This window comes from Dermacentor andersoni, chromosome 6 (genome assembly GCF_023375885.2).
Source record: "Dermacentor andersoni chromosome 6, qqDerAnde1_hic_scaffold, whole genome shotgun sequence".
Lineage (NCBI taxonomy): Eukaryota > Metazoa > Arthropoda > Arachnida > Ixodida > Ixodidae > Dermacentor > Dermacentor andersoni.
The window spans coordinates 57133242-57159513 of record NC_092819.1 but is presented as its reverse complement, the minus strand read 5'-3'; the positions used below and the strand labels follow the sequence as shown (position 1 = coordinate 57159513).

Sequence of the window (26272 nt, the reverse complement as noted above, 5' to 3'; positions counted from 1 at the left end):
ATGGAGGTTAAGATAAGTGAGCGAAATAGAAGCATCAGTAGTTTGCCAGGCGCTATATAGGTGCTCTTCTTCTTTTTAATTAAGACATTTTGTGCTACGGGAAAGCAAGATGTCATGTTTACCCCCACCGCCACCACCCTATTCCCACCAGCAGAGCGATTCTGCTGTGTATCGCATACTTTATCTATTCAGTAAATATCACCAATTTTTGTGATATACTTTTTCTTCTCCGGTCAATAGACCGGAGAAGAAAAAACAATCTTACAATATCTTACCCCTGGTTATGACCGCAAGGCACATCTGCATGTCCCAAGATACAAACCAAGTCTACCCAGGAGGACCGTCGAACATCACAAGCTATTCCCTAAACCATTAACTTACTCTCGGCTTACTGAGCGAGCTCAGTAACATAAGAATGCTAAACAATTTCTACAAAGTTACGTACAGCATCATTAACTGCTTTTGTGACATTCGGCTCTGATTCCAAGATAAAATCTTATTAGCAATAAAATTAACAATAAAAAATATATTATTACGTCCTCGTACGGGCACGTATCTTCCACCATTGTAGCCAAAACGTGGTGAAGAAGTCAAGATCATTGTACGATGCAGACTAATGAAATTAAAATTAACCTTGTCTGATGAATTTCTATTGACAAGGCTACATAATTTTCCGTCTAACGTTAGAAACTCCTATACGCACAAAAGTACCTGTAAAGCGTGCTTCGCCACAACATGTCATGCTAGTGTGAGAAGCAACCTTTACGAAAAGAATTTCGACTGCGTCGGAATGTTATTTATTTATTTATTTATTTATTTATTTATTTATTTATTTATTTATTCATTTATTTATTTATTTATTTTATTTTGTAAAGTGGTTTTTGACGTAAAAATATGGTTCCGGGTCCGGGTTTAGTTGTTTCAGAGCTCCTAAGAATAAGTGATACAACTGGAATAAATATAAATAAAAATGTAAAAGGCAGCGACTTCATCTATAAACGAAACATCAGCTTTATTTTTGCTGTCAGCGGCGGAAGATGACGATGGGCTGAAAGAGATTTCACAGCGAACAACCTATCGCGATGAAAATTCTTGCTAAGCCATTCAGAGCTACCTTCACCATTCTACGCAGTTTCAGTGCTAAGATCGGACCATATTGTTAATATTTTTCTTATTGCTAATTTTGGTCCAACTTGTACTGCCTTTATTTTTTTCGTCTGCACTCTCCAAAATATATTTGCACTAACTGATTTATGTGCAATCTGAGGTTCATTACGTTCACATTTAAACACGCTTTAATTTCTTATGTTCCAGTAGCCGATTCTTGGCCAATACTCCGTGTGGTTATGCGCACTGCTGCACAAGGGCACTCTACTGACACTTGCGTAAGCGGGAGCTCCGGCCACTCTTCCGATTGGAGCGCTGGGCTGTTCATGAACAAATTTCGCACAGAGATGGCATCTCGCGGTGGGCGCCTTTTAATTCTCCATTTGGATGCATTACTTGCATGCATGTGTCATCTGGAGAAAAATCCAAAAGTTACGTCAACAACCGCGACGCCAAGAAACAGAAAGCGCGAAATTCGCTGCAACAAAACGGTGGCGCCCTCTGTCAGCTCAACGGCGAAAGAAGTTGCACGCCGCGTTCGCCTCCTAGCCGATGGTGTCGCCCTAGTATCGACAGACAGTGCAGCCATTCCGTTCCCACTAAGCGAGCCTTTTAGTTTGGTATCGCCGTGGACGATACATGCGTTGGATTACTTCTGACAGAAATGAGCACGTGATGCTCCTAGAAGTAGTAAAATCCACAAGATACCAGCGATTCAGCCAGAAATTTGGACGGGTTTAACTGGTTTTCGTTCATTAAAAAAAAAAAGACATGTCTTCCGCTGGGCCAGGACAACCGCCTGCTCCAGTGCAAATCGCCGCGCACACGGCCCGCTTCTACTGGACGCCTACAAAGACTCTCTTGCGTTTCTTTTTTTTTTAACGCTAGAGCATTTCCTTGCCTATCTCGGTGCACATTGCTGAATCAGGGTTTCCGGCCAGTATGCGATGCTTCTTCTTTCTTCATCGTCATCATCTTTTTATCTCCACTGCAGGACGAAGGCCTCTACCGGCGATCTCCAAATATCCCTGTCTTGCGCTAGCTGATTTCAACTTTCGCCTTCAGGTTTCATAATTTCATCACCCCAACTAATTTTCTGCCGTCCTTGACTGCACTTCCCTTCCCTTGGCACCCATTCTGTAACTCTAATGGTACACCGGTTACGTGCTCTACGCCTTACATGGCCTGCCCAAGCTCCACTTTTCTCTCTTAATGTCAACTAGAATATCGGCTATCCCCGTTTGCTCTCTGGTCCACACCGCTATCTTCCTATCTATTAACGTTACGTCTAACATTTTCCGTTCAACCGCTGTCTGCGTGGTTCTTAACTTCTGCTCGTGCTTCCTCGTTAACCGCCAAGTACTTGTCTCATATGTTAGCACCGGTAGAATGCAATTATTGTACACCTTTCTTTTCAACGATGCTTAGCGCTTTGCGAATGGCATCGCAATGCCTTCGGATGTGCCCACAATGTGTGTGTCCATCAGGCGGAGCAAGGTAATCGCATGTTGACGCTCAGCCATGACGCCCGGGATACTGCTGCTATATGCCTATCATAATGGTGACGCCCTCGGTGATGATACCTTTGATGATGATGATGATCCACTAATGCTCGTTATGGTGATAATTCCTATGATGATGATGATGATCCCAATTTATTAGGCCCTTGTGATTATGATGATAACGCTGATGCCTATGATGACGATGCTATTATCCCCGCGACATTAGTAATATGTCCATGATAATGATGATAATGTACATAATGATAATGATAATGCACATGACGTTGATGACGATGATGACATTTCAGGAGAGTCTCCAAACTAATCAACGTCATCATCATCATCACCTTCATTCAAACGCTCTCGCCGTGACATTGACATTGGCCTCCGAGACAGCACCCAAATCGCGCTGGCGCAATCTCAGAGTCCAAGTACGCAAGGACGCAATGCTCCGCACTCACAGGCGGCGGCGGCGGCGGCTCTGCGGCGATGCGCGGAGCCGCTCGCGGTGGCCCTGGACGTCGTCGCCGATCCGTGCACACTCGCGGCCGTGGTGGTGCTCGAGGCCGCATCCTGCTGCTGCTGTTGCTGCTGCTTCGAGGACGCGGTGAGAGCCGCGGCCACGGCCTGGGCCCGGGCGGTGGCCCGCGCCGAGGCCTGGCTGCTGCTCGTGCCCGACCGGGTGTGCTCTAGTCCTTGCCTGCGAATACCACGACGCGCGCGCGAACGGGAGTCAAGACGAACGAAGAGTTTCAGGCACGTTTATGCGGCGCATTCAACCGGTTCCCACCACGTCCCGACTCAGTTTGCAGCGATGCGGACGCCTCTCGTCGCTGGAGCTATGGAGAAAGCGCGCGGAACGCCCCGCTTGTTCCGAGAGCCACGGAGTCGTCGCGCAATCGGAATTGAACGGGTCCCGGTTGTGCTCCCGACTCCAAGCTGAGAGCGGCTCCGAGTGCTCTTAGCAGCTAGGAGCGCGGGACTCTGAACGAATTGGAGGAATGCGCTCCGCGCGGGGTCTCGATTTCTACAAGCCGAATGTAAACTGCACAGCGAAAGCACTCTGGAGTGCTTGAAAGCGACCATTTGAATGTACCATTATAATCCGTGTCATCACCACAGCGTTCTTGTAAGCCAACCGGCTGATCGTTTCAATGGAGTGCTCGCCCATTGTGTGCTACGCTATCTTCCGTGATGCTTTTATCCAGTTGGCGTCGCTCGGAAGGCGATCAGAGGTGGACGTTAGAGTAATCTTCATTTGTTGTATGGTTGTCCGACTTCGCGCAACTTTCCATCACCTTTACGACGTTTCACGCTATGAATGTTGTACAGGCAGTGTTACATAGTATGTTCAATCGTTTCATGACATCCCGGATTTTGTTTACAGAATCTCCATTTTACGCAACCGTAGTAGCATCTCACGCCGACTCGTACGCCAAGACAAAGTAGGATCATCCTGGTACTTGACGCAGGCCGGCCGAGCTTCGTGGCAGCGGGGCACACCCGTATTTGTGCGAGTACTCACCAACCCGGTTATTAACAAAATTTCGATTCAATTAAAATTCACATTACTAACCTTAGGGGCATCTTTCCTTACCATTTCAGTTACGGTGACTCCATCTGGAGACACAACGCACTTTTGAATGCTGATACCATTGACGAAAAGCAAAAATATATTCAAGCATGGCGCTGAATGTAAACGTAACCTTCTACTAACCAAAAACGTCATAAGTCACTTTTGTGCGCAAAGTAATCTAAAGCTGATTTAAAAGGTGCCGTACCAGGTTTGGCGTGAAGTTCGACGAGTTGTTCTGTATCACGGCTATTCATTCGTGCTATTTCATGCTTAGGAAGGTCCCGTACTCAACAATTACCGGTGCATCTATTTTCAACAAATCTTTCAGTTCTTTTCCGTGGTACAGCGCGTCACCTAGAAGTGGTGAATGTACATAATTACTTATTTTTGTATAGTTATATAAACTGGCTCCAAGTGACGTAAATATTTACCTCCGATTCTTTTTTTTTTTTTTTTTGCTAGTTTCGCGCCATACTTCCAGAAAAAGAATGTATATACACTTGGACGCCTTGACATGCACCGAATCACTACTCGGTGACCGAAAGGGTTCCCCACCTGGTGGACAGTTGCTGTGCGCGGGGCAGTGTGGCCGCGCCGCCCGTGTAGCGGACGCGTCCGTTTCGCGCCCGGTGTAAGTTCTCGGCCGTCATGCAGGTGCACTGCAGCTCGGAGCGACCCCGTGATGGCGAGCTGGGCGTGGACTGGGGCTTGCGCTTGCTGTTCTTGGATTTCTGCTGCGGGGAGGAAACGAAGAGAGAGAGAAGGCGCTCGCACTACTGTGCCCGCCGTGGGGACACTCGGCGATTACGACACTCCACTGCTGTCAGCTGCTATGTATGTATGTATGTATGTATGTATGTATGTATGTATGTATGTATGTATGTATGTATGTATGTATGTATGTATGTATGTATGTATGTATGTATGTATGTATGTATGTATGTATGTATGTATGTATGCATGCATGCATGCATGCATGTATGTATGTATGTATGTATGTACGTATGTGTGTATGTATGTGTGTGTATGTATGTATGTATGTATGCATCGCCGTTTTATGCCCTTTCCTGCCATGCCCTGCTTTGTTCTGTTGCACATTCAATCCACTTGTCCGTATCGCAGGGAAGTGCTTCTGTTTTGTTCTTTCATAAACGGATTAACCGCCGTGGTTGCTTAGTGGCTATGGTGTCGCGCTGCTAAGAACGAGGTGCTTATAATCCCGGCCACGGCGGCTGCATTTCGATGGGGTCGACGTGCGACAACACCCGTGTACTTAGATTTCGGTGCACGTCAAAGAACCCCAGGTGGTCCAAATTATTCCGGAGTCCCCTTCTACGGCGTGCCTCACAATCAAATCATTGTTTTGGCACGTAAAACCCCGTAATTATTTTATAAACGGATTGCTGCAGAGATATGGACGTAAAAACGACTCCTCTACTCCACTTGTGTATGTTCTAGAGCAAAACATAAGCTGGGAGATAATAACAGGGATAACAATAATAAATATAAGGCTGATCTTGCTTCTTGGAACCTTTCATCAAAGTCAGTACATGGAGAACCCTTCACCAAAGGGTAAAGAGTGCAAAATGTGTCCTGCATTTGCGTCTGTGTGCAGTAAGTAATATGTTATTTAATAATGTTATTAGTAATGTAATATTAGTACTTTAATATGTTATTTAGTAATGTGTTTTGTTATAGTATTAAGTTATTTGGGACTCGATCGAGGCAAGCTCATCATTGAATCAATGCACATACTCTTCCGTGCCCTTTTACCTTTAATTAGGTCAACATGTAGGCCACGTACCACGTAAGACCAACTTTAATTCGATCACACAACGACCCCCTGTACATCGAATGTGGATTTTTATCGCCGCAATAAATGCGAAACAGGGCCACCTAACACATTTGCGCGAAATTGGGTCACTTTGCGCATCTTCCTTAGCGATTACTGAAAGAACGCAGCGTCTTACAAATTTGGTGGTTCATCATTTATTGTTCCCAAGTTTACTGTCACGTTCTTGCGTTCTCCACAAAAAAAGATGGAAAGAACGTTTACAAGTACTTATGCCCTTTATTCTGATTGAAGTGACCAATCGCCCCGAACGTGACTTTAATACTCATATGAAATTTTATCTTCGTCGCACTGCACCAGAACATCGCGATAAAGCGACTGTGTGTTATGCTTTGCTACGCGTTCTAGTACGTGTCAACAAACGACCCTGAAAAAAATTACTTGTTTCTCAACAATCAACTCAGTAGTTGAATAATTCACAAGTTGATCGATTACGCCGTCACGATCTTGCCGAGGACTACAACAGACGACGTGGTCGAGGACTCTATGTTGGGTTCTGACTACAAGAGCTGCCGGAATCGAAGTTGCGCCCACATAGAGGCGCCAGCACCACTTCTGGTAGATGAACCCGCCACCATGCGTTCATCAGAAGAACTACACAACCACCGAGGCGGCCCGACAGATATTTCATTATTGAAAGCTAGATGCAAAAACATGTAATAAGCAGTTCTGTAACGTACCTTTGGTGGTTCTAACTTGAGCGAATAGGATGAAGACGCCTTCCGACAAAACTTGAAGGCGGGGGACTGCGGAAGTGAAAGAAAAAAAAGGAGAAAAGATGTGCACAAAATGTCGATTGCACCAAGGTAATTGCACTAAACTAGACGATTGTCCCCGCAATTTTTAATCCATTCCCCCTAAAACGACGACAAAACCACCTTCGTTCAGTTTCAGTTTGCTGCTTATTATGACCAATAATTACGTATACAGAAAAAACGTCCAAGGTGGTCATAGATCACTCGTACAAATTACCGATATCAGCAAAAAAGAACTTTACAAATCCCCGAGCCGACCGCAATCACATACATTTGCGATTCACGCGAACGACACTTTCACTTCAGCGAACAGTGTCTTCCGTAATGAGCATCGCAGAAGCGAAGATTTACTCTGCTAGTTAGGGCAAGCAAGAGAAGAACGAGATGGTGATAGAGTGACAACACGCACGCAACATTCTCGGAACTGCTTGGCGTCCAGAGGTGAGGTGAAGTTGAGACCCCATGTGTCACCCGTGTGCGAATCCTTCCAGTAGACAAAGCACTCGGACGCCTGACCAAGCCGGGTGCCTGCAACATCGAGTGAAGCAAAAAATGAAGACAAAAAAAAACACTGACACGAACAAGGAACACCATATTGTCTTTGCAGTCATAGATGCTCACAGAAGAAAACAAAAGTGGGACGACGGCCCACACGTAGGTTGTCGTGAACAAAAACACTCTCTAGATGAACTGCTAACAAGTAGACGAAGAAAGAAGATAGCAAGCACAAAATGTATTTGTATATTTCATATCAGCAACTTAAAACATATCGTTCTTCTAGAATCCAGGGTGAGTATTGGCACGTACCAACCGTTCTCCTAGTTTCACCTTACAGAACGGGGGCTCAAGAGTTCAAGTTCTCATTTTCATTAAAAAAGCGATTACTTTTCTCAATAATGTTAAACAGTGTTTTGTCTTTTAACCACATTGTTACCCTTCGCACAACAGCTCCCACGGGAAGGCAGGCAGTATTGTATTGACTATACAACTACTGTTCTACACCTGCTGCTAACAACAGTATTTTCGGCAAAGCCTCTGATTATTGTTCGCCGATGACATTACACGGTGTTTTCACACACTGTCTTCATTCGTGCCGCAACATCTCCCAAGGGAAGGCCTGGCGGGCGGCACTGTAATGACCGTACAACTATCACACTACTGCTACTACTACTAACAATAACACTGCTGTACTATTATATGTTCTATGGTGTTAGGCTGCTGAGCACGAGGTCGCGGGATCGAATCCCGGCCACGGCGGCCGCATTTCGATGGGGGCGAAATGCGAAAACACCCGTGTACTTAGATTTAGGTGCACGTTAAAGAACCCCTGGTGGTCGAAATTTCCGGAGTCCCCCACTACGGCGTGCCTCATAATCAGAAAGTGGTTTTGGCACGTAAAACCCCATAATCTAATCTATTATATGTTGAAGTCTTTCAGCAAAGTCTGAATCACTGCTCGCAGGAATGATTCTACTATCTGTCTCAGAGACACGATAACCCACGACCACCAGCGAAACAGGTAATAGAGGGGTGCTGTGCACGTCGTTGACACGCCGGCTGACACACGGACGTTGACACGTGATTGACAGACGGTCGTGTCACTGGTCTTGTGCACAGCACTCCGTTATTCTCAATTCGACACCCTCGCCACTAACACACCTTCGCTCGTTGCTGCACCCACCCGCCCTACGCCCTCTGCCCTTTAGAAGAGCGCCCCCCCCCCCCCCCTATATATATATACTGTGGTGAGGAAAGCATATGTCTCCTTGAAGAAGACAAGTCCACTTGTCGAAACGTTGGCTCCTGCTTTCGCCTTGTTCTCGTTTTGCTCATCGTCTCGAATTTCCATCTACCGCCTTCCCCCTGTTTTCCCTGATCGCAGGGATGTCACACAGCGTTCTCCCTCCCGCTCCCAACGACTTTCAGGGCTCCCAGGCAGTGCCCCCAAAAAAGCAACTGAACGCTTTAGGCGCAGCCAAAGGGCGTACGGGGAGCACTGACCGGGCTGCACGAGTCTGACGTCGAGTATCTTGTCGACCTGCGAGTTGTAAGCGGTGATGTGGAAGACGCAGTCGGGAGAGTCCTGGACGCAGGTGATGTTGACGGGCACCAGGTCCTCGGACACCTGCTGCCACTTCACGGCGCCGCCCTGGCCGCTCACGTGGAACACCTCGGCCCACAGCCTGCACCCAAGGTTGAAGCTCGTGTCACAGACTGTCACTCTGACGTTCTTTATTCTTTGAGCAAAATACCTGATAAACTACGACCAAGAGAAAAGTAAGTGAGCAGAACCGCTTACTCGAAGCTCTACGCAATCCAGCCGCGCGAGAAAAGCAAAAAAGAATACTCACGCACAACAAACGCCATTTGTGCATTGTTTACTCTTGCCGTCAGCCATCCTAGTCTTCAAAGCAATGTCTTTCTTTGGCTCTAACCCCCCCTTCGCGGCTTGTATATTTCTGGGTGTTTATGGAGAACTTGACACACTAGATGTCCCTACTTGCCACAAGATAAACTTTAAATAAATAACTAAAAACACCCGACGGTCAGTTTCGAACCCTGATTTCCCAGTCACAGAAGCCCTGTGCTCTAACCGTTATACCAGGTACGGATGCTCCGGAATTTTTCCTCGCGTCTCTCGTCGTGTACAGTGGTGCTGTGGCGTGTTTCTGCGTGGTCACGTGACGTCCTGCGATTGCACACGTTTTAGTGCTGGACAAAAGTGCAGCTTTCTCTGCAAGGTCCGCCACGGTTGCTGAGGCACGCGTTCGTCACCGAAATATGCAACGCGTGTCTTGTAATGCGGCAAGCTATCGCTGACAAAGACACCAACGCAAGGTTGGTTGTGACGGTATTGATTTACTTTTGTGAGCGTGCGTGCGTGCGTACGTATGCGTGTGCTTGTGTGTATGAGTGTTCTACGTTCACCTGCAGTATTAGACTGCCACCTCATTTCTGGTATCTGCAGTATCTACAGAGTTGCGTCAGTGATACGACCGCATTAGTCGTATTTTGTTCTTGACGCCATCGCTGTGTTTATTGCGCAGACGTGCCATGGGTTCGTTTAGTAGATTTCGTCGTTTGCAGGTGTCTTTTGAATGCGATATATTGCCAACTCCTGCCTAAGGTCCTGGCACTGACATTAACTTTACAACAAATAAATAAATAGTAGATACGTTCAAATGGCAGCAGTAACAAAAAAAAAAATCGATAGAGCAGTGCGTAAGACAATTCGAATAACCTTCAAACAGTGCGTCAGCTAATCAATGTAGCGGTCTGTCATTGCTTTTAAATAGACCGATCTTGTTCATGCAATACTTGCTTATGTAATACTTGTTCATATAATACTTGTTTATGTAAACAACGGTATTGCTCTTTAAGCGACTATGCAAGTGGCTGACTTATAGATGTATTTTCTGTATTGGACCAGGAACTAGGGATAGATGCTATTTGTTCAACAATTTTTATACATTTCCTGAATTTCTTAAATAAAGCTGTTTGTGATTGATTGATTGATTGATTGATTGATTGATTGATTGATTGATTGATTGATTGATTGATTGATTGATTGATTGATTGATTGATTGATTGATTGATTGATTGATTTCAGTACGTTCTGAGCAGACGCGCAGCTGATCTGCTGCCGCCGTAATGCCAGTAGTCCTCGAGACATTTTCGCAGTACTTGAATATTCAGGTATCGCAACGGCAACCGTGTAGTATTGCTTATTTCACTGCTACGGTTAAGGATTCAAGTTTTGCAAATACTGCGCGCGAAAGCAAATATACATATCTCCATAGCTCCTTCGCGACGAAGGGTAGCACAAGGGCGTTGTCCATCTGCATATAGTATAAATGTGCGACAAACAGCAGTACGAGCATGCTTTAATCAAAGAGTGTAGGAGAAATTTGCCTCGGCGTCTTCTTCAGGATTAAGATCAGCAAAGCACAATCAATATGATTTATGCGCTACGTGCGACATTAGTGTCACATAAAGACTACCGCCAAATTTCCTCTGCAAGGGAAAACAAAAAAGAATCTTCATTCCGATGAAAGTAACAGCACGAGTTGGAGTTTGCGACTGACATAATAAAAATCTCTTCATTTGAAAAGAGAATGACTTTCTGACCCGCGGTTCTTGGAAAGAGACCAGATACGACGATCGATGCACGCCTTATGCCGGAATTCCCAGGGTGAGAGCAGCGCGTGGCAGTCTCTGCTATCGTGGCCAAGGGTGACCCAGTGATAATGGTTACTGATCTGCGCCTTCACTTCTGATGGCAACTTGCGTGCGCGAAAATAAGGGCTTATTTAAGTTCTTGCTTTCTCCTTCAGATAGCCCCCCGCCCCCCCCCCCCCGACCCCTAAAGTCCACGTGCGTGAACGTTAATGTGTTCTTTGTCTGCGAGGCTTTGCCCGTCCTTGAACGGTTGCTTGGTGCTTGAAGTGTAGAGGTTTAGCTTCTCCACATACGCGGTGTTGGTGGTGGTGGTGACGATGATGACGATGACGATGAAGATGACGACGACGACGACGATGATGATGATGATGATGATTATGATGATGATGATTGGTGCTTAGCGATCTGCCTTTAGTATCAGGAGATCAACGAGGAAAAAAATCCAGATCTGGCAAAATTGTAATGTAAAGGTGTAATGTCCTGATATCATTGGGTTGAGGTATTGCCACCGGGTACGGGTGACCATATGCAGGACGACTAGCACACTACTAGTGCTCGAATGTTCCTACCCAACCTCCCAGTTGAAGCGGCAGTGCAACTGAGACGCTTGCTATAGAATGACAACGACATACTTTTTTTCTTAACGAATTGAAGGTCCTGAAGGTGGTTCGAAGGCCCCGTAAGCGGGACAAGATGCGTGGTTTCGCGCATACTAAGGCCTAAAAATGTTTGCCCGAGACTGTACACAAATTAAGAGAATTTAGCTAAGTGAAAAAAAAAAAATGCTCGGCGGTAGTTGTGTTTTTCGAGGACCAAAATAAACGTAAAGAAGAAAAAAATGTTCGCGATCAATAACAATGCCCGAAATTAGGTGTTAGCAGAGCAAGACAACTCCTCACAACTTCCGTGGCTTTAGGGTGGCATCGTACGAGGGCCGTACTAAAGGTAATGATCTACAATTCTTTTTTTCTACGCAAGAATGAAAGCGCACAAGGATAGGTGTTCGGTGTACGTGTGACCCTTTTGTCTGCAATCATGAATGGCTATTTGGCACGAACAAGTTATATAATCAAGCCACCAGTACCACAAATAAAATGACAGCACACGATGTCTCGTTTCGTCTACGTACGATAGAACTTCTAGCGAAAAAAACAATTTCAGCCGCAGAAAATCATGGGAGGCTTCAGTCTGCGTTGGCGACGTGTGGATGCGTTCGAGTTTTGTGTGAAGATTGGTAAGGGGGATGGGTAGTGGCACTTCAATGATGGCCAGACACGCACTGAAGATCAGCCTAAGTTTGGTCACCCTAACGGCCTAGCAGCGTCGATTGAAGCAAACAAGAATACCACTGACGCGCTCGTCAAAGCATACAGGCGAGAAACAACGAACGAAACAGCGAGAATGCTTCAAGAAGCACACGGTGCAGTCCATATAATTGAAAGAGAAAGTTAGCGGGAGATAAATGACGCTCGATACGATGAAACACTGCAGAGGTCCCCTACTGCGCGACCAGTGGCTAGCAAAAATGCAAAAAGAAACGAAGAAAACCTACACACAGAGAGAGAGAGAGAGAGTATGCCGGACTGACAACGCGTGTCCTCACACTTCGCGCCCAACAGTGGAGAAACCTCACAAATGCCGAAGAGAAGTGCTGCAGAAACCGCCTCAAATACTATCAAATGCGAGGCCAACGATGTGAGACACCGCAGACGTTCCGCGCAGCAGTGCGTTACTCTCCCTACGTGGATAAAACGGAGTTCTATCGGAGAGGGCACCTTCAAGGGCTTCCCGACCGGTGCGGAAACCTTTCTACTGAGAAATGGAGACTGGACCAAAATGAACAAAAGTTCGGAAAGACACTGAAATGGCAAAGTTTTGCTTTTCAGTAATGCAGCGTAATTATTTGGGATAAGGTTGTTGCTCACACTGGTGCTACCGCGGTGCCACTCGGAACCCTCCCTCAAGACGGTTCCGTGCTGCCACCTATGGCCAGGACTACAAAACAGAGCAGTTTCCGTGGAAGAAAATGTGCACCAGCTGCCGCTAGCACGGTCTTTCTTGCCAAAAGCGATGGAAATAGACAGGGCCCTGCGCCCGTGCCCTCTTTTCGAAAAAAAGGAGTCACTGCCACCAAGCACACGTATCATTACTCTTTTTTCTTTGTGTGTGTGTGTGTGTGTGTGTGTGTGTGTGTGTGTGTGTGTGCGTGCGTGCGCGCGTGGGTGCGTGCGTGCGTGCGTGCGTGCGTGCGTGCGTGCGTGCGTGCGTGCGTGCGTGCGTGTGCGTGCGTGTGTGTGTGTGTGTGTGTGTGTGTGTGTGTGTGTGTGTGTGTGTGTGTGTGTGTGTGTGTGTGTGTGTGTGTGTGTGCGTGCGTGTGTGTGTGTGTGTGTGTGTGTGTGTGTGTGTGTGCGTGTGTGTGTGTTTACCTAACACGTCGTAATGCAACGCAAGCATGCCACAAAATAATAATATAATGGAGGTTGGAGATAAACAGAAATGTATTCATTGATATTTACTCTTTGTTTACAAGGGCAGAGGCAAAATGGATGGCGGAGAAATCGTGCAGGTAGAACGTCGCCTTCATCGTCCCGACAATCGCCTGTTTCTTCCTGTCAAAACTGCACATTCGTTCGTTCGTTCGTTCGTTCCTTCCTTCCTTCCTTCCTTCCGTCGGTCGGTCGGTCGGTCGGTCGGTCGGTCGGTCGTCCGTCCGTCCGTTCGTTCGTTTAATGTGTGTAATGCCCCAAAGCAATAGAGCAGTTATGAAGCTCCGGACACGACCACTTTTGCGCTTCGACTGCATCGGAATGCATTGTTCACGACTAAAAGTGGAACCACATGAACCTCTTATCGCGCAAGATAACGACAAAGTCATTGAGCTAACGGAACTAGTCAGGAGCCAAACAGAAGTGCTAGAATCATTTGATGAAAGTGGTTTGCTTCGGGCGACCAAAATCTAAATAAATTAAAGTGTGCGCGAAAAGGTGCCACCATATACCATATTGGTAGGAACTGGCAGGGTGAGAGCACTTCTTGTACATACAACTTGTCTTTTATGCGAACTCAACGCAGTTTCAAAGGTGCCAGCAACTACCCGAAAAGGCAGTTGTCGAATCTTGCTTCTCCGCAATAAATGTCTTTGTAAGGAGAAGCCCACTACAGTGAGATTTGCAGATTGGAATTCGGAAGCAACCGTATTGAAACTATTCACGCACGAGTATCACCCGGAGAGGACCCCATGAAAACGGCAACACTTGTAACTAGATATATAAAAAGTTAGTTACAAATAACAAATCAAAATATAGTTTTCAATTAACATCAGCTGTCACCTAACGTGGTTAGTTTCGAGTAACAAAAACTAAATGAACAGTGGTGTGCATTTCAAGGACTCTACGATGGTGATATTTGTAGACATTTGTAGAAGTAATTGCAATTTGGGTACTTGACGCTGTTTTGAAGAAGTAAAACAGCTGCCCTCTCTTCCCCCCGCGCGAAAAAAAAAAAGAGTGGTTGTCAATTCTAGCTTCTCCGCAAAAAGCATCTCTTTGAGGAGAAGCCCATTTCTGTTTTTCAGTAACCTTAGCAGGATGGAAGCTGCCATATTGGAAGTTTTCACATGCCTGCATAACCAGGAACGGTTACCACGAGAACGGTAAGAGTCTGTTATTTCTTTATAAAACTTTCGTTATAACTAATTGGTAAAAGAAATTAATGAAAAAGGAAATTAACGGAATTCAGAGAGAAATTGGCAGTTTCACCCAAAGGCGTAGCGTGGAAAGCGATAACAATGTTGTAACGTTGCGTTTGAGGTCCGCACGTGTTGCTTCAAAAATAGGCGTTTACGATCTCGCGCGACACAGCTGGCAAGAGTACGTCTGCTTCGCAGCAAGGACCACGCCCTGTCAAAAAATTTCGAGGATGCTTAAGCTTCGCCTTTAAGAGTGGAACACGGTAGCATTCAAAGACCCCTGACTGCTTTTCATGCTTCCCGCCAACTTCAGCTTATGTAACCGTAAGGTTCACCGGGCAACGCTGGCGGCGAACGCTAAGCACGAAGCCAAGCTTTCTGCTAGAAACGTGGCCTCTTGCGCGGGTCGATCTCCTGTTACTGTATCGCACATTTAATATTTCAGTCTGAGAAGACATAACATAAAGGATATGCGCTGCCGGTGTTTTTTTTTTTTTCGTTACGTTTGTTTGTGGGCTGTCGTTCTCAAAATTACGAGGAATAACTTTGTAAAGAATGAAAGGCAAGGTATGAGCAACTGATGGTACAAGAGTGGTAGAGTTTGCGTGATGCGAAATTTATTGGTACGAAATTCTTTTTGCCGTAGCGAAGCCCAATGCTGGACGCCGCACGCGGAACGCCGTCGCCGGATTTTCTTCGACAAGGGACCCCTAACGCTATCGCCTTAAACGCCAGGCGTGCCACAACACTGTCGCCACGAAGAACGCCGGCAGCCTGGTCACCTGCTCGCGCACATCGACGGTGCACGCGATGAGAGAAACGAAAAGCCGTCAGCGTTCCTTTTGTCAGCGCCCACTGAAAGAGTTTGATAAATTTAGCTTGACGTCTTGTGTGCGTTCCACCGAGACCAGCGCATGCACAGCGCTGTGATATGCACACAGCTTCGCAGCATGGACGCCGGAATTTGTGTGCGCAACGCTCACGTCAGCAGGGAAAGCCACCATGCTGCCCTTGCTCGAGCAGAGCCAACCGAGCGGAGCGGCACGGTGCGTCCACTTGGTTTCGTCGCGTTTATTTTTTCCTGTTTTTTTTTTCAGCCAGGCGCACTGCGCGAATCTGCAGACCTAACCTTCTATGCGCGCGCGGCCAGCGCATGCGCCCTCGATACCAGGACAGCACGACGTCGCCGACGTCGATGCTCGATTTCTGGGTGATGGGACCCGTGTCTTCAACCGCTGCACGTGGTGAGACAGAGCGTCGGGTGTCAACACGTTATATCAACGAAGAAGTGATTAGTCATTGCTACTGATATGATCCGCTTCTATTACAGTGCCCCAGGAAAGGTTCGGAGAAAAAGTATCGCGTAGAACTTAAGTGGCAACAAAAGCTGGGCAGAACCGCACGTAAGAAACTTGGTCTGTGTCTAGCTGTATACGCTCCGGCGGTCTGAGCCATCTTTCACATGATCTGAGCAAGAAACGCCAGTCACGTGATCCCCTAATTGGCAGAGAGAACAAACAGCGTTCGGTAAACCGAGTGCTCCGCGTGGTACAGCCTCTCCACACAGCTAGGGGCACCATGTTGTCCAGTTCAACAATGCCGCCAATGTGTGTTCAGTTCGTCAGGCCGCGACCGTGGAACGTTTTCTGATCGGCGCAACGGCTTTCAAGAAAAGCGATTCTGCAAGGCTGTAGCGCTGCCTTTTTATCTAACCTTTTTCGGGGACGTTGTGAGGCTACTTTCAGCCAGCCGCACTAGTAGGTAAGCTAGTTGGTGAGTGCAAGTACATTCCCCTGTGTTGTCCTTGGTGCCTTTGTTGGCTTCTTACGATATAATTACCAAAAATCGGGCCCCTCCGTTAATCCTCTTTCTTCTCGTTTTATCACATAACGAGGGTCTCGAATAGGGCAACATTGATGCTTTCAAGTAGCATGCATGGGTTTATTGACCAGTCGCCTTCACCCAAGAAAATCACGTATTCATGACGCCTGCGGCAGAAAGAATGTTCCCCATCCACCGCCAAGGTTTGTGAGTGGTGGCGCTGGCGAACACTCCCAGGGTTCTAGTAGGAAACATAAAATACCTAAGAAAGTGGATGGGGAAACGGCACCGCGGTAGCTCAACTAGTAGAGCATCGCACGCGTAATGCGAAGTCGTACTTGTCAGCTTACGGTACGGCCTACAATAGAGAATTTCGGCATGTCCGGTATTTCGGCGTACGCAATGGCGATCGCGAATTGAATGGTTACCGGACGCTGGTAGCGACATCCTGTGACGCTTCATCTAACCTCATTCGCTTATAGACATGTTTACATTTAAAAAGCCAACGTGTTCACGGTTACGCCACTGTCGAAAAATATACGCCAGGAGCGAAGTAGAATACACTTGGTCACTGCAATTAATAGCGCTGTGTTTGACCGGCTGAGCTCCGCGCCACCAGGTGGCACCTTTAACCCGGCCGCTCACGTTTACGCCACCAGCAGGAAGTTTGTGGACAATCTAAAGCTCTCCAGTATGGTAAGAAAAAACGGCCAGAGTTTAACCGGGTGACGAAAGCCCAGACTTCCTCCAGCAACGCTGGTGCCGAAGGCGAGGCACGTCCTCTCCAGTTGACGTCGCGGATTAGCAGATGACGGGAAGTGTGGAGTTCGGGGAAGGAAGAAAGAAGAAAGAAAAAGAGGCGCCATGACGGGCTTCTCCGAGAGTGGCGCCCCCATCGGGACACGATCGGCAAACATCAAGTAAAGCTAGAATTGCCCCCTTCCGATATGCACTCGCGTGTCCCCAGTTCCGTGCAGTGTAGTGAGGGCTAGCAGTCGTGTCAGTCTATTCAGTAACGAGAGAGCCGAGTGCGTGTTTCGGGGAAAGTAGGAATGCTCGCCACCACTGTTCAATATCGAAAAGAATTGAATTTTCTTTCCTGGAAAGATTCGGTTTTCTTAGGGCATTTTCTTTCTTTTCTTTTTTCTTTTAGTTTCAAGTGGAGGCAGAGCCTGAGAGTGCGGGGCTGCCTGACAGAGGACACTTCGCCCGCATACGAATGCGGCAGCACAGCATGTACTAACAGGTCACTTTTGTTCTATACATCAAACGTAAATTTGTATAAATTCTCTATATACAAAACAAATTATCAACCTCACCACCCAGTGTAGAAATCATACAAAACCAATGCGAAGAATGACAACAAAGACCACAGTCGCGGCATTGTTACGAGTCATAAATAAAGAATTTCCGAAAAATAAACATTCATACGGCTTACCAGAAATCTGTTGATCGGTACGGCGATATACTGAACTAGAATCATTGTTATTTTACGTTTAACCATTGTAACTTAAATTGTTGTATAGTACTAGTAACTCCATGGTTTGCCTCCTAGACATGCATGTTACTTATCCTTCTCTGAGAGAAGAACATGAGTTGAAAGCAATATAGTTTAACCAGGTTGCGCATGGTTTGCCACCCTACATTCTTTCGTGAAGTGTTCCTTACAGTCGGCGTCGGGATGAGCGTCACCAGAGGCGAACATAGGAGGAGCCTGTAGAAAATGAAGGAAAAAGGCTTTATTTAGCTTAGGTACACGGCTCCAGTACGAAGTCGCACTCCATGCGGGAGCAAGTTAAACGTCTGAGTTCACCCCCCATCAGCCCTTCCTCCTGTTCTCTCTTAAAGTTGGCCTATTGCAGCCTAAGGCTTTCGCCGCACTGCACAGCATTTGTGAGGTGAAGCATCCCTCACCTAGAAGAGGAAACATTTTCGTTTCTTCTCTATGGAGTTTCGACCCCGGTAAATGCAAACGAGGTCCCCGCGACTCCGTGTTTGGCAGTCAAGGCAGGTGCGCAGTGACCCGCGTTCAACCCCGCGCGCGCCCCGGAAAATCGAAACAACTTTCTTTATTACTTGCTCCTTATCCTGTCTCGAGATCCGGCCTGGATGGTATTAGTGTCGCCAGTAGGCTTCGCTGGTAAACAGATAAGAACACGGTGAAAACGGATAGCATGCACGCCTTTCCGTATGGTCATAGCGGGCAGTTCACACGGACCCGCAGGGAAGGCGATGAACAGATTATCGAGACGTGAGAGGAAAGCTAATAATTGAACAAATAATCGACACTAAGAACGTCTACAGCGTTCACGCGTCGTATATGGTACTCAGTAGAGGTCGCATTGCTTGAGTGACATGCGAGAGAGAAAAGAAAATTAGTTCGTAGATGTTATAGGTGTAAGGCAGCAAATTGAATTGAGGCTTCCTCTTATCTTTAGTTTTGTTGTATACATACACATCGTAATGAATAAGCTTGCCACACGCCTGTCTGCGTCTGGACTTGTAAGGCCACCACTGCTGGCCACGTGCAATAGAACCCGCGTGAGAGCCCGTCTGCTTAGAGTGAAGTTTAGCGTGCCATTGTCAGCGTTAACTGCTTGTTAGCCCGCTTAGATAAGAGATGTTAAGCGAGCGCGTTAGGAGCAACCAAGCAGGTGTTGGGAGCAACAAATGTTACCTGCGGATGCCTCTATCCGAACAAAGAACTCTGCAGCACCGACAGCACTAATCGTTACATCCCAAGGCCTTACCAGCGCTACTAAGCTTATCGATACAGTGGTCTGTGTCAACACTTATAATGAAAACAACCTTCTCGTTTTTTGGGTTTTTTTTGGGGGGGGAGGGGTTGTTGTTGTTGTTGTCGTCGTCGTCGTCGTCGTCGTCGTCGTCGTCGTCGTCGTCGTTGTTGTTGTTGTTGTTGTTCACCGGCCGCTGCCCTATCACAAATATCGCAAGATTCATGACACAGATCTCCGCGCGGGTACATTAAAGAGGGCAAGTTGACACCGTTTACTGTGACCTGAGCAAAGCGTTTGATGTAGTCTGCCACTCACTGCTTCTGATCAAGCTTACGCACTGTGATGTTGGCTCGTCAGTTGTCAATCTTTTGCGCAGTTATCTTCTTGATAGATCATGTTAAGTTAACGTCAATGGCCAAACGTCTTCTTTTTACATGGCAACTAGCGGCGTGCCTCAAGGATCAGTATTAGGACCATTACTTTTTAAATTTTAATTAATGACTTTAATTCCGTTATTCGGAACTCTTCTTTCCTTATACATGCCGATGAAATCAAAATTTTAAAGAAAATTCACACAGTTGATGACTGTCGCACCCTGCAGTCCGGACCTGCTTTCCTTTTCTAAATGGTGAAAAGGTAATCACCTCTCCTTCAATGCTGTTAAGACCAAAGTCATGACTTTCACACGCAAAACAACAAGCATTTCTTTATCTTATTCTGTAGATTCTCTGCCGTTGTGTAAGGTCTGTGAGATCAATGATCTTGGTGTACGTTTTGATGCAACCTTACACTTTTCTGCTCACCCCAAACGCGCTTCTATGCGGGGTATGCGCTGTCTTTACTCTATTTGCAGACTATCGAAGGAATTAGTCTCCTACACCGTTACGCAAGTTATACACAACTATCCGTCTTTCTCAACTTCAATATGCGTCGGTCGTCTGGAATGTGTTTTGTTTCTAGATCCAACAGTGACATTATAGATATATACTGCATCAGAACGGCAAGTTGGGCCAGTTGGTTGGGATTCATGGTATGGGTACAGCGCACACAAGACAGGGACAACAGAAAGAATAAAACGACGACACAGCGCTGTGTCGTCGTTTTATTCTTTCTATTGTCCCTGTCTTGTGTGCGCTGTTACAACCTATAACATTATAGATGCGTTGCCAACGACCACATTTTCACCATTTAACCTGACAACTAATAGTACCACCTGATTCGCGTTGAATAAATTTTTTTTCACTACGAATCCGCACTAACTAGGGTAAACAAACCGCGGAATTCACTTCCATATCAGTATGGAACACTCTTCCTCTCATTATGAAAAATACAAGATATTTACACCAATTCAAAAGGGAACTCAAAATGCATTTATTATTGACAAACTAACGAGAAAATTTACTGTAACCGTATTTTTGTCCGTTCTTTGTTGCATTTCTTTGCTTTTTTGTTTGTTTTTGTTCTTGTAAATAAACTGCTGGTATTTTCTTCATATACAATTTTTTATGTTACCGTGAGATAAGCTAAACATTGTTATTATTTGTAATGAATTCTGTATTTTGCTCTGTTAACGTTCACTTCCTGCCTTATTATACGCTACTGTTGCTTCGAGATGTCGATTATCATAACTATTCTTGTACAGGAGGTCCCGATACAGTCTTTGACTATGGAAACCTCCTTCTGCATACTAAATACTTGTAATTTGGCCCAACTTCTAACAATGAATTCTGATTCTGATAGATCGGGTCCAGAAAAAAATTCTAAGCATATATTATCACCGCTTCGCAAACACTGACATTGGACGTTGTTCTGACACTGTTGGATTATTGTTATTGCCCTTACTTCGCTCCCGACGCAATCGGGCTGACGTTCTGTTTCTCTTCAAACTCCTTCACGGTATCCTGACATTTCCCGAACTCCTCAGTTGTACCATGCTTCGTATTCCGCGCTGCATCACAAGGGAACACAGACGTTTTCATGTCCCTGCCTGTCGTCAACAACAGGCAACCGTCCACATAATACGTCTTTATAACGCTTATTTTTGTTATCTTGATATTTTTCATAACTCGCTGTCATCGTTCCTTTCCGAGCTTTGCCTTGTTCAGTCACAGTTTCACGCATGGTTAGAGGGTCATTCTCCTCCTTTTCCTTTTGTATTTACATTGCGCTTAGTTGTATCCACTCTCTCCTTTTCACAATTGTTCTTTTTATTCATTGCTTTCTTTACTATATTCCCCTGCAGGGTTTTGTTTTCTGTTTTTGGATCTTAATGTATGCGTGCGCCAGTACTTAGGCCTTAGGGTTGTTCCTGGACATGTTTAACAAACATGATTGACTGCTTGAATTATTATTATTATTATTATTATTATTATTATTATTATTATTATTATTATTATTATTATTATTATTATTATTATTATTATTATTATTATTTCTCCTTCTCTGTTTTTATACCCTCTTTTAAGCTGACCTCCCGCCCCCGAGTGGAGGGTACATCTTCTCGTCTTTCTCTCTCTCTAAAACTTAAAATGAATAAATCTCTGTCCCCTTTTATTGAAGTAGAAACAACACACTTCCAGACACACGAGCACACTGATCAGAAACAGACACAAGCAGCCGCTTCTGGGTTTTCGAGTTTGTCCGTGTGTCAAGAGGTTGGATGCTTCTGCAACAAACAATGGTCAACCAACTATCACACCAGTATCACCATAGTATTTCTCCCATGTTTACTCCATCTTTATAGAGCTCCGCCCTCGATAATTAGCAAACCGTGACGATGAATCGCCAACTCTGACCCGGCGCAATCATTAACTCTCGCGAGGCGCGGTTCAATTCATCGCTATCTGCCGTGCGACTACACACACCGTAGCACCGCATCACCTTTTTGGCCCTTGCCGTCTGCTCGCTGCTTCAAGTCTAGTAACACGACGGGCGACTTCGCGGATAACTTTACCGCAGACAATAATTCCGTAGTACGTCCGGCTGCAAAAGGCATGAATCCACATGACGGACGAGGCAAGCAGGAGACAGAGCCTGAAAAGTACTCCTATTCCCTGCTCCAAACTTTCCGCGAATGCTAGCGACAGAATGGCTTAAGAGTATAGCGTCGAAAATTGCCGTAACGAAGGAACGGCGTTTGGCCGCGACGGCAGTGCTTTTCTTTTTCAGAAAATTGAGCAACCACGAGTATTTGGCTCCTAAAAAAAATCATCTGTGATTAAGATACTCCCTAATGCGAAATATTATTTTAGCTCTACACCTGTTTTCATAATGGCTGGCGCGGACAATCTGTCTCGTGCGGCACGCTGCAAATGGTGCGAACTGTGGCGCGACTGCCTCGCTGATCAGGGGATCTCGAGAGGCAACGTGTGGTTGACGCGTGGGTGCGATTCACAGCAGCAGCCGCATAGAGACCTCCGCTCATGCAGCGCTTTGTTTCCATATATGGTATCGGTGGCGTCATCGACGAATGAACAGAGCGCGCTACTCTGGTGCCATCTCGTAGCCATCGTCACCGCCGAGCCCGTCTTGTGCGGCACTACGCTTTTTTTTTATTGCGAAAGCAATACTGCTCGCACTTTCGGCCCATCGGTGGTCGTGGGCCGTGTCTGCTGTGCCCGGGGCACAGCAGACGAAAGGTGCCCGAAATGTCTACGTTCACCCATGACGTCACGTCCGCTAAAACCCATGATGTCACATCCGCTCATTTTCATGGCGGCCGTCTTACGGAGCCGGCTGCGCTGCGAAACGGTCCGTATTCCCTGCCCACTTAGAGCGTGAGTAATTCATCTTTCCACGCTATATGCGTGTAATAAAGGATTGGGGCTGTGAGCAGTTTGATGCGTTACCATTAGGTACCTTGTGCGCATATTTTGCCTCCTGGCCGCGTCAAATTGCAGCCGGCATGTGGAATGGGCCGTGGCATATTATATGGAGCTGCTCATGTGAGTGGTATTGCCTCCGTCAGGATCGTCAGTGCGTGCACAGAACCATTCAGTAGTCTGGTTCAGGGAGGATGCGCGAAAGAACGAGGACGTAAGAAAACACTGGCATGACGAGCTGTTCCGTCAGATCGCGTTACATCGCGCTTTTTTTCTAAGACCATCTCGCTCGAGCGAGAGGATCTTAGAACAGCATTACTACTGCTTTTTTACAGCTTTGCTGCTGCTCATTTAATCGTCACCTGCATTCTTTTAATAATACAAATGACATCGCTGCGCGGAAGAGCGTCTCTTGAAGTTTCCAAACAATAGCCAATGCCGCCGTGCCTGCTGCATACACGCTTGCTTTTCCTAACGCAGTTAAGACGCGGCACTAGCTCTGCTACTGCGTGATACAGGGTCACTGTGATAAGAAAATTAAAAAGAACAAACGAAATTAAGGCAGAAAATGTCAAACGTCGCCAAGCGTGATAGACGGACCTGCCTCGCTAGATGAGTTGAAGAAATCGGGGTCCTGAAGTCAGCTTCGCCGCAGTAGACTAGTGTTACGCACTGAAGCATGTCAGAACTGAAGAGTGACCGCTTTCACCGACATAAATAATATGTGTTCCGTAATGATGTACGCGTGCACCTGCCGTCTCCTGTTACATTACGCGCGCCGAGGCGCCTAAGTGTACTGGCCGGCCTTCAGCGCTATTTCGGACGTGGCTGTGATGCTTTGAACCGTTGGTTTGTCGACCTCGTAAGCCAGTTAATGTTTACACGGCCATTTTTTTCTGAGCTGTTGATTTCTTCCATAACAGCTACGTAATTTCGTAGTTTCCTGTTCAACTGCTTTGGTCATATGCGAGTCAAGGTTGTTCTCTTTAGCCGAGCGCAGTTTTCGAAAGCGAAACGACGCTTTTGCATCAGCATATAGTGCCGTCGCCCATTTACAACACAGTCAATCAATGTAATTTTGTATGTCACTGGGAAACCGCCGAACGCAGGGAACTCACTCGCATGCGGGGAACTGCATAACTAGCCACGGGATTACCGTGCCTCTTGGGAAGCTGCTTTGCATCAAAGGCCAGGTACCCTTGCTATGATTCACCGCAAAATATTTTGTATGTCTAACCGCTTAACATATTTGTATTGCGGTGAAGCTAACCTTACGGAACCGAATTTCGCAACGCTTTTTAGACTCCTGCATCTCTACCAGCCACTACCAAACGCTTGTCGGTACGTCTCTTGGCAAAGGTCCAGGTAAATCTCGCCCTGTTTGGAGTTGGGGGGACTCACGTATATGAAAAATGCCAAGGAAAGCAGTTGCCCTGATGAATTCACGCTCCCCTGTCGAAACATTTGCACCAGCCTGTTCGACCACCGTTATCACCGCAACATATTTGTGTGTTGCGGTGAAGCATGCCGATATTGGGAAAGAGTTACGTGAATCTGGAATGTATGGTTTCTGTCAGCGACGAACCTAATGTTCTACTCTCATCAAAGCAGATTTTCGTGGCAGGATGCATGATGTCTTGAGAACTTTTGTTGGCTAAAGCCATACATACCAGGTTAGCTCTTGTCACAATAATACGCTTTACCGCAATACACAAGAGGCCTCGCTGCAGGACACGCCCGCCGTAGTTAGCCAAAACCTTATGTGATGGTTCACTGCAAAACACCTCCTGTATTGCGGTGAATCGTAATAAAGCACATTTGTCAGTTTAGAATTTAAAGACCCTTGCCCTTCGCTTTTGTAATAATATGACTCAGTTTAATGAGAACATGTATTCACTGCTAAAAACATCCACATTGAAATGGAGATATGAACACTGATGGCAGCCTGTGTGATGTTTTATCCCTTTACTTTTTTGTGTACTGTCACGCTGCCATTATTAAATTTTCCTGTACTTTGTTAGGTGCTCATGTACATAACATTAGATCACAAAGAGCCACTGTGTAATTAGTGTTCAAGGACCAGTGTGATGGCTTTACTCAAGAAAGGTTTGGGTTATGTTGTTGTGAAGGTTTTTTTTTAGAGGTAGCTTTCTGAGAAGAAATCAGATGTCAGGAAATAGATCTCAATGGCACAGTAATCTTGGCTGCCTTTTGCTCAAACATGCCCTAGACATAATTGAGTGATTTGCACTTGCAACTGGACAGCAGCCGTAGCTTGCTTGGGAGACCAGTGATATGGCATATTTTATCAAACTAGGTGACACATAGCATTACCAGTCCGAATAGAGACCTGTTTAAATTTTTGTCACCTTTAACACCTACATTTTCGACCATGAATTCAGAAAAATCTGTAGCACATTTATAACCTAGATTTTAAATGCTGTATAAGTTGGCTTCTTGTTCACTGCAGCTGTGCTCGGGTTCTGTCCAAACGGGAGAGCACTTCTGCACAGCTTATTAGGGAATATTCTTATTTACATACCTTCTTTTTATTTATCTCGCCTACAATCACAATCAAATGTTTATGGCACATGAATGTGCTGTGCATGAATCTAACTTACAGTGCCATGTTCAACAGCACAGTGCATGTAGCTTGTGTTGGTTCATTCAAGCTAAGCATTGCTACAGCCTTTAACTGTAGGTATCATGGTATGAGAGCAGAGAAATGGATATGCAAAGACAGTTGGGCACATTGAGACAACATCTTTGTTGTGTGTGAAAAGGTGACAGATACACAATATGGGGAGAACGCATGCACTTTCATATTTTCTCGTGCACAAAAAAAGCCGGAGGAATAAGGTTTCTTCACTGTGCCATAGAAACTATATGTTTGCTCTCAAAGGTAATTCTGATTCATTGGATATGTTCCTGTGCTGTGTTTATTTTCTTGAGTGTGCTTTAGTTTTTGCACGTTAATGTTTCAAACTCGTTTTTATTTTCACAGACTGAACATCCCACGTCTTGGTTTGACTTCCTGGTGCAGGATACTTGCACTTAGCATGGAGTGATGAAGCAGAGCAGTGTACTTTTATTAAATGTGCAGATTTTAGCAGTATAACAGCAGTTCATTAAAAAAACATGTGTGCTGAAAATAAAGTGTTCTTACCCACATTCCTCGTTGTCTATTTATTTATTTATTAATACTGTCAACCCTCATAGAGGGTCATAACAGA

At 45.9% G+C, this 26272-nt stretch overlaps 1 protein-coding gene and 1 long non-coding RNA gene across 10 annotated transcripts in view; one reads left to right on the top strand and one right to left on the bottom strand.

Annotated features, from left to right (window-relative positions):
* Nucleotides 1-26272, bottom strand: part of sif (still life) — a 305006-nt gene that overhangs the window by 159237 nt on the left and 119497 nt on the right. For 6 of the 9 annotated variants that reach the window (XM_050171630.2, XM_055066570.1, XM_055066572.1 and 3 more), the window contains exons 3-7: nucleotides 8794-8975; nucleotides 7202-7320; nucleotides 6718-6783; nucleotides 4741-4919; nucleotides 3071-3309 (exon numbers count right to left, since the gene is read on the bottom strand). In XM_050171630.2, coding sequence (XP_050027587.1) covers nucleotides 3071-3309; nucleotides 4741-4919; nucleotides 6718-6783; nucleotides 7202-7320; nucleotides 8794-8975 — 785 coding nt within the window. The remainder of the gene's footprint in view (nucleotides 1-3070; nucleotides 3310-4740; nucleotides 4920-6717; nucleotides 6784-7201; nucleotides 7321-8793; nucleotides 8976-26272) is intronic. The other 3 variants (XM_055066568.1, XM_072288749.1, XM_055066573.1) reach the window with 1 other exon arrangement.
* LOC129382508 (uncharacterized) lies at nucleotides 22919-26210 on the top strand. Its single transcript, XR_008610601.1, has 2 exons — nucleotides 22919-24404; nucleotides 26044-26210. It is a non-coding gene; the product is annotated as an uncharacterized lncRNA (long non-coding RNA).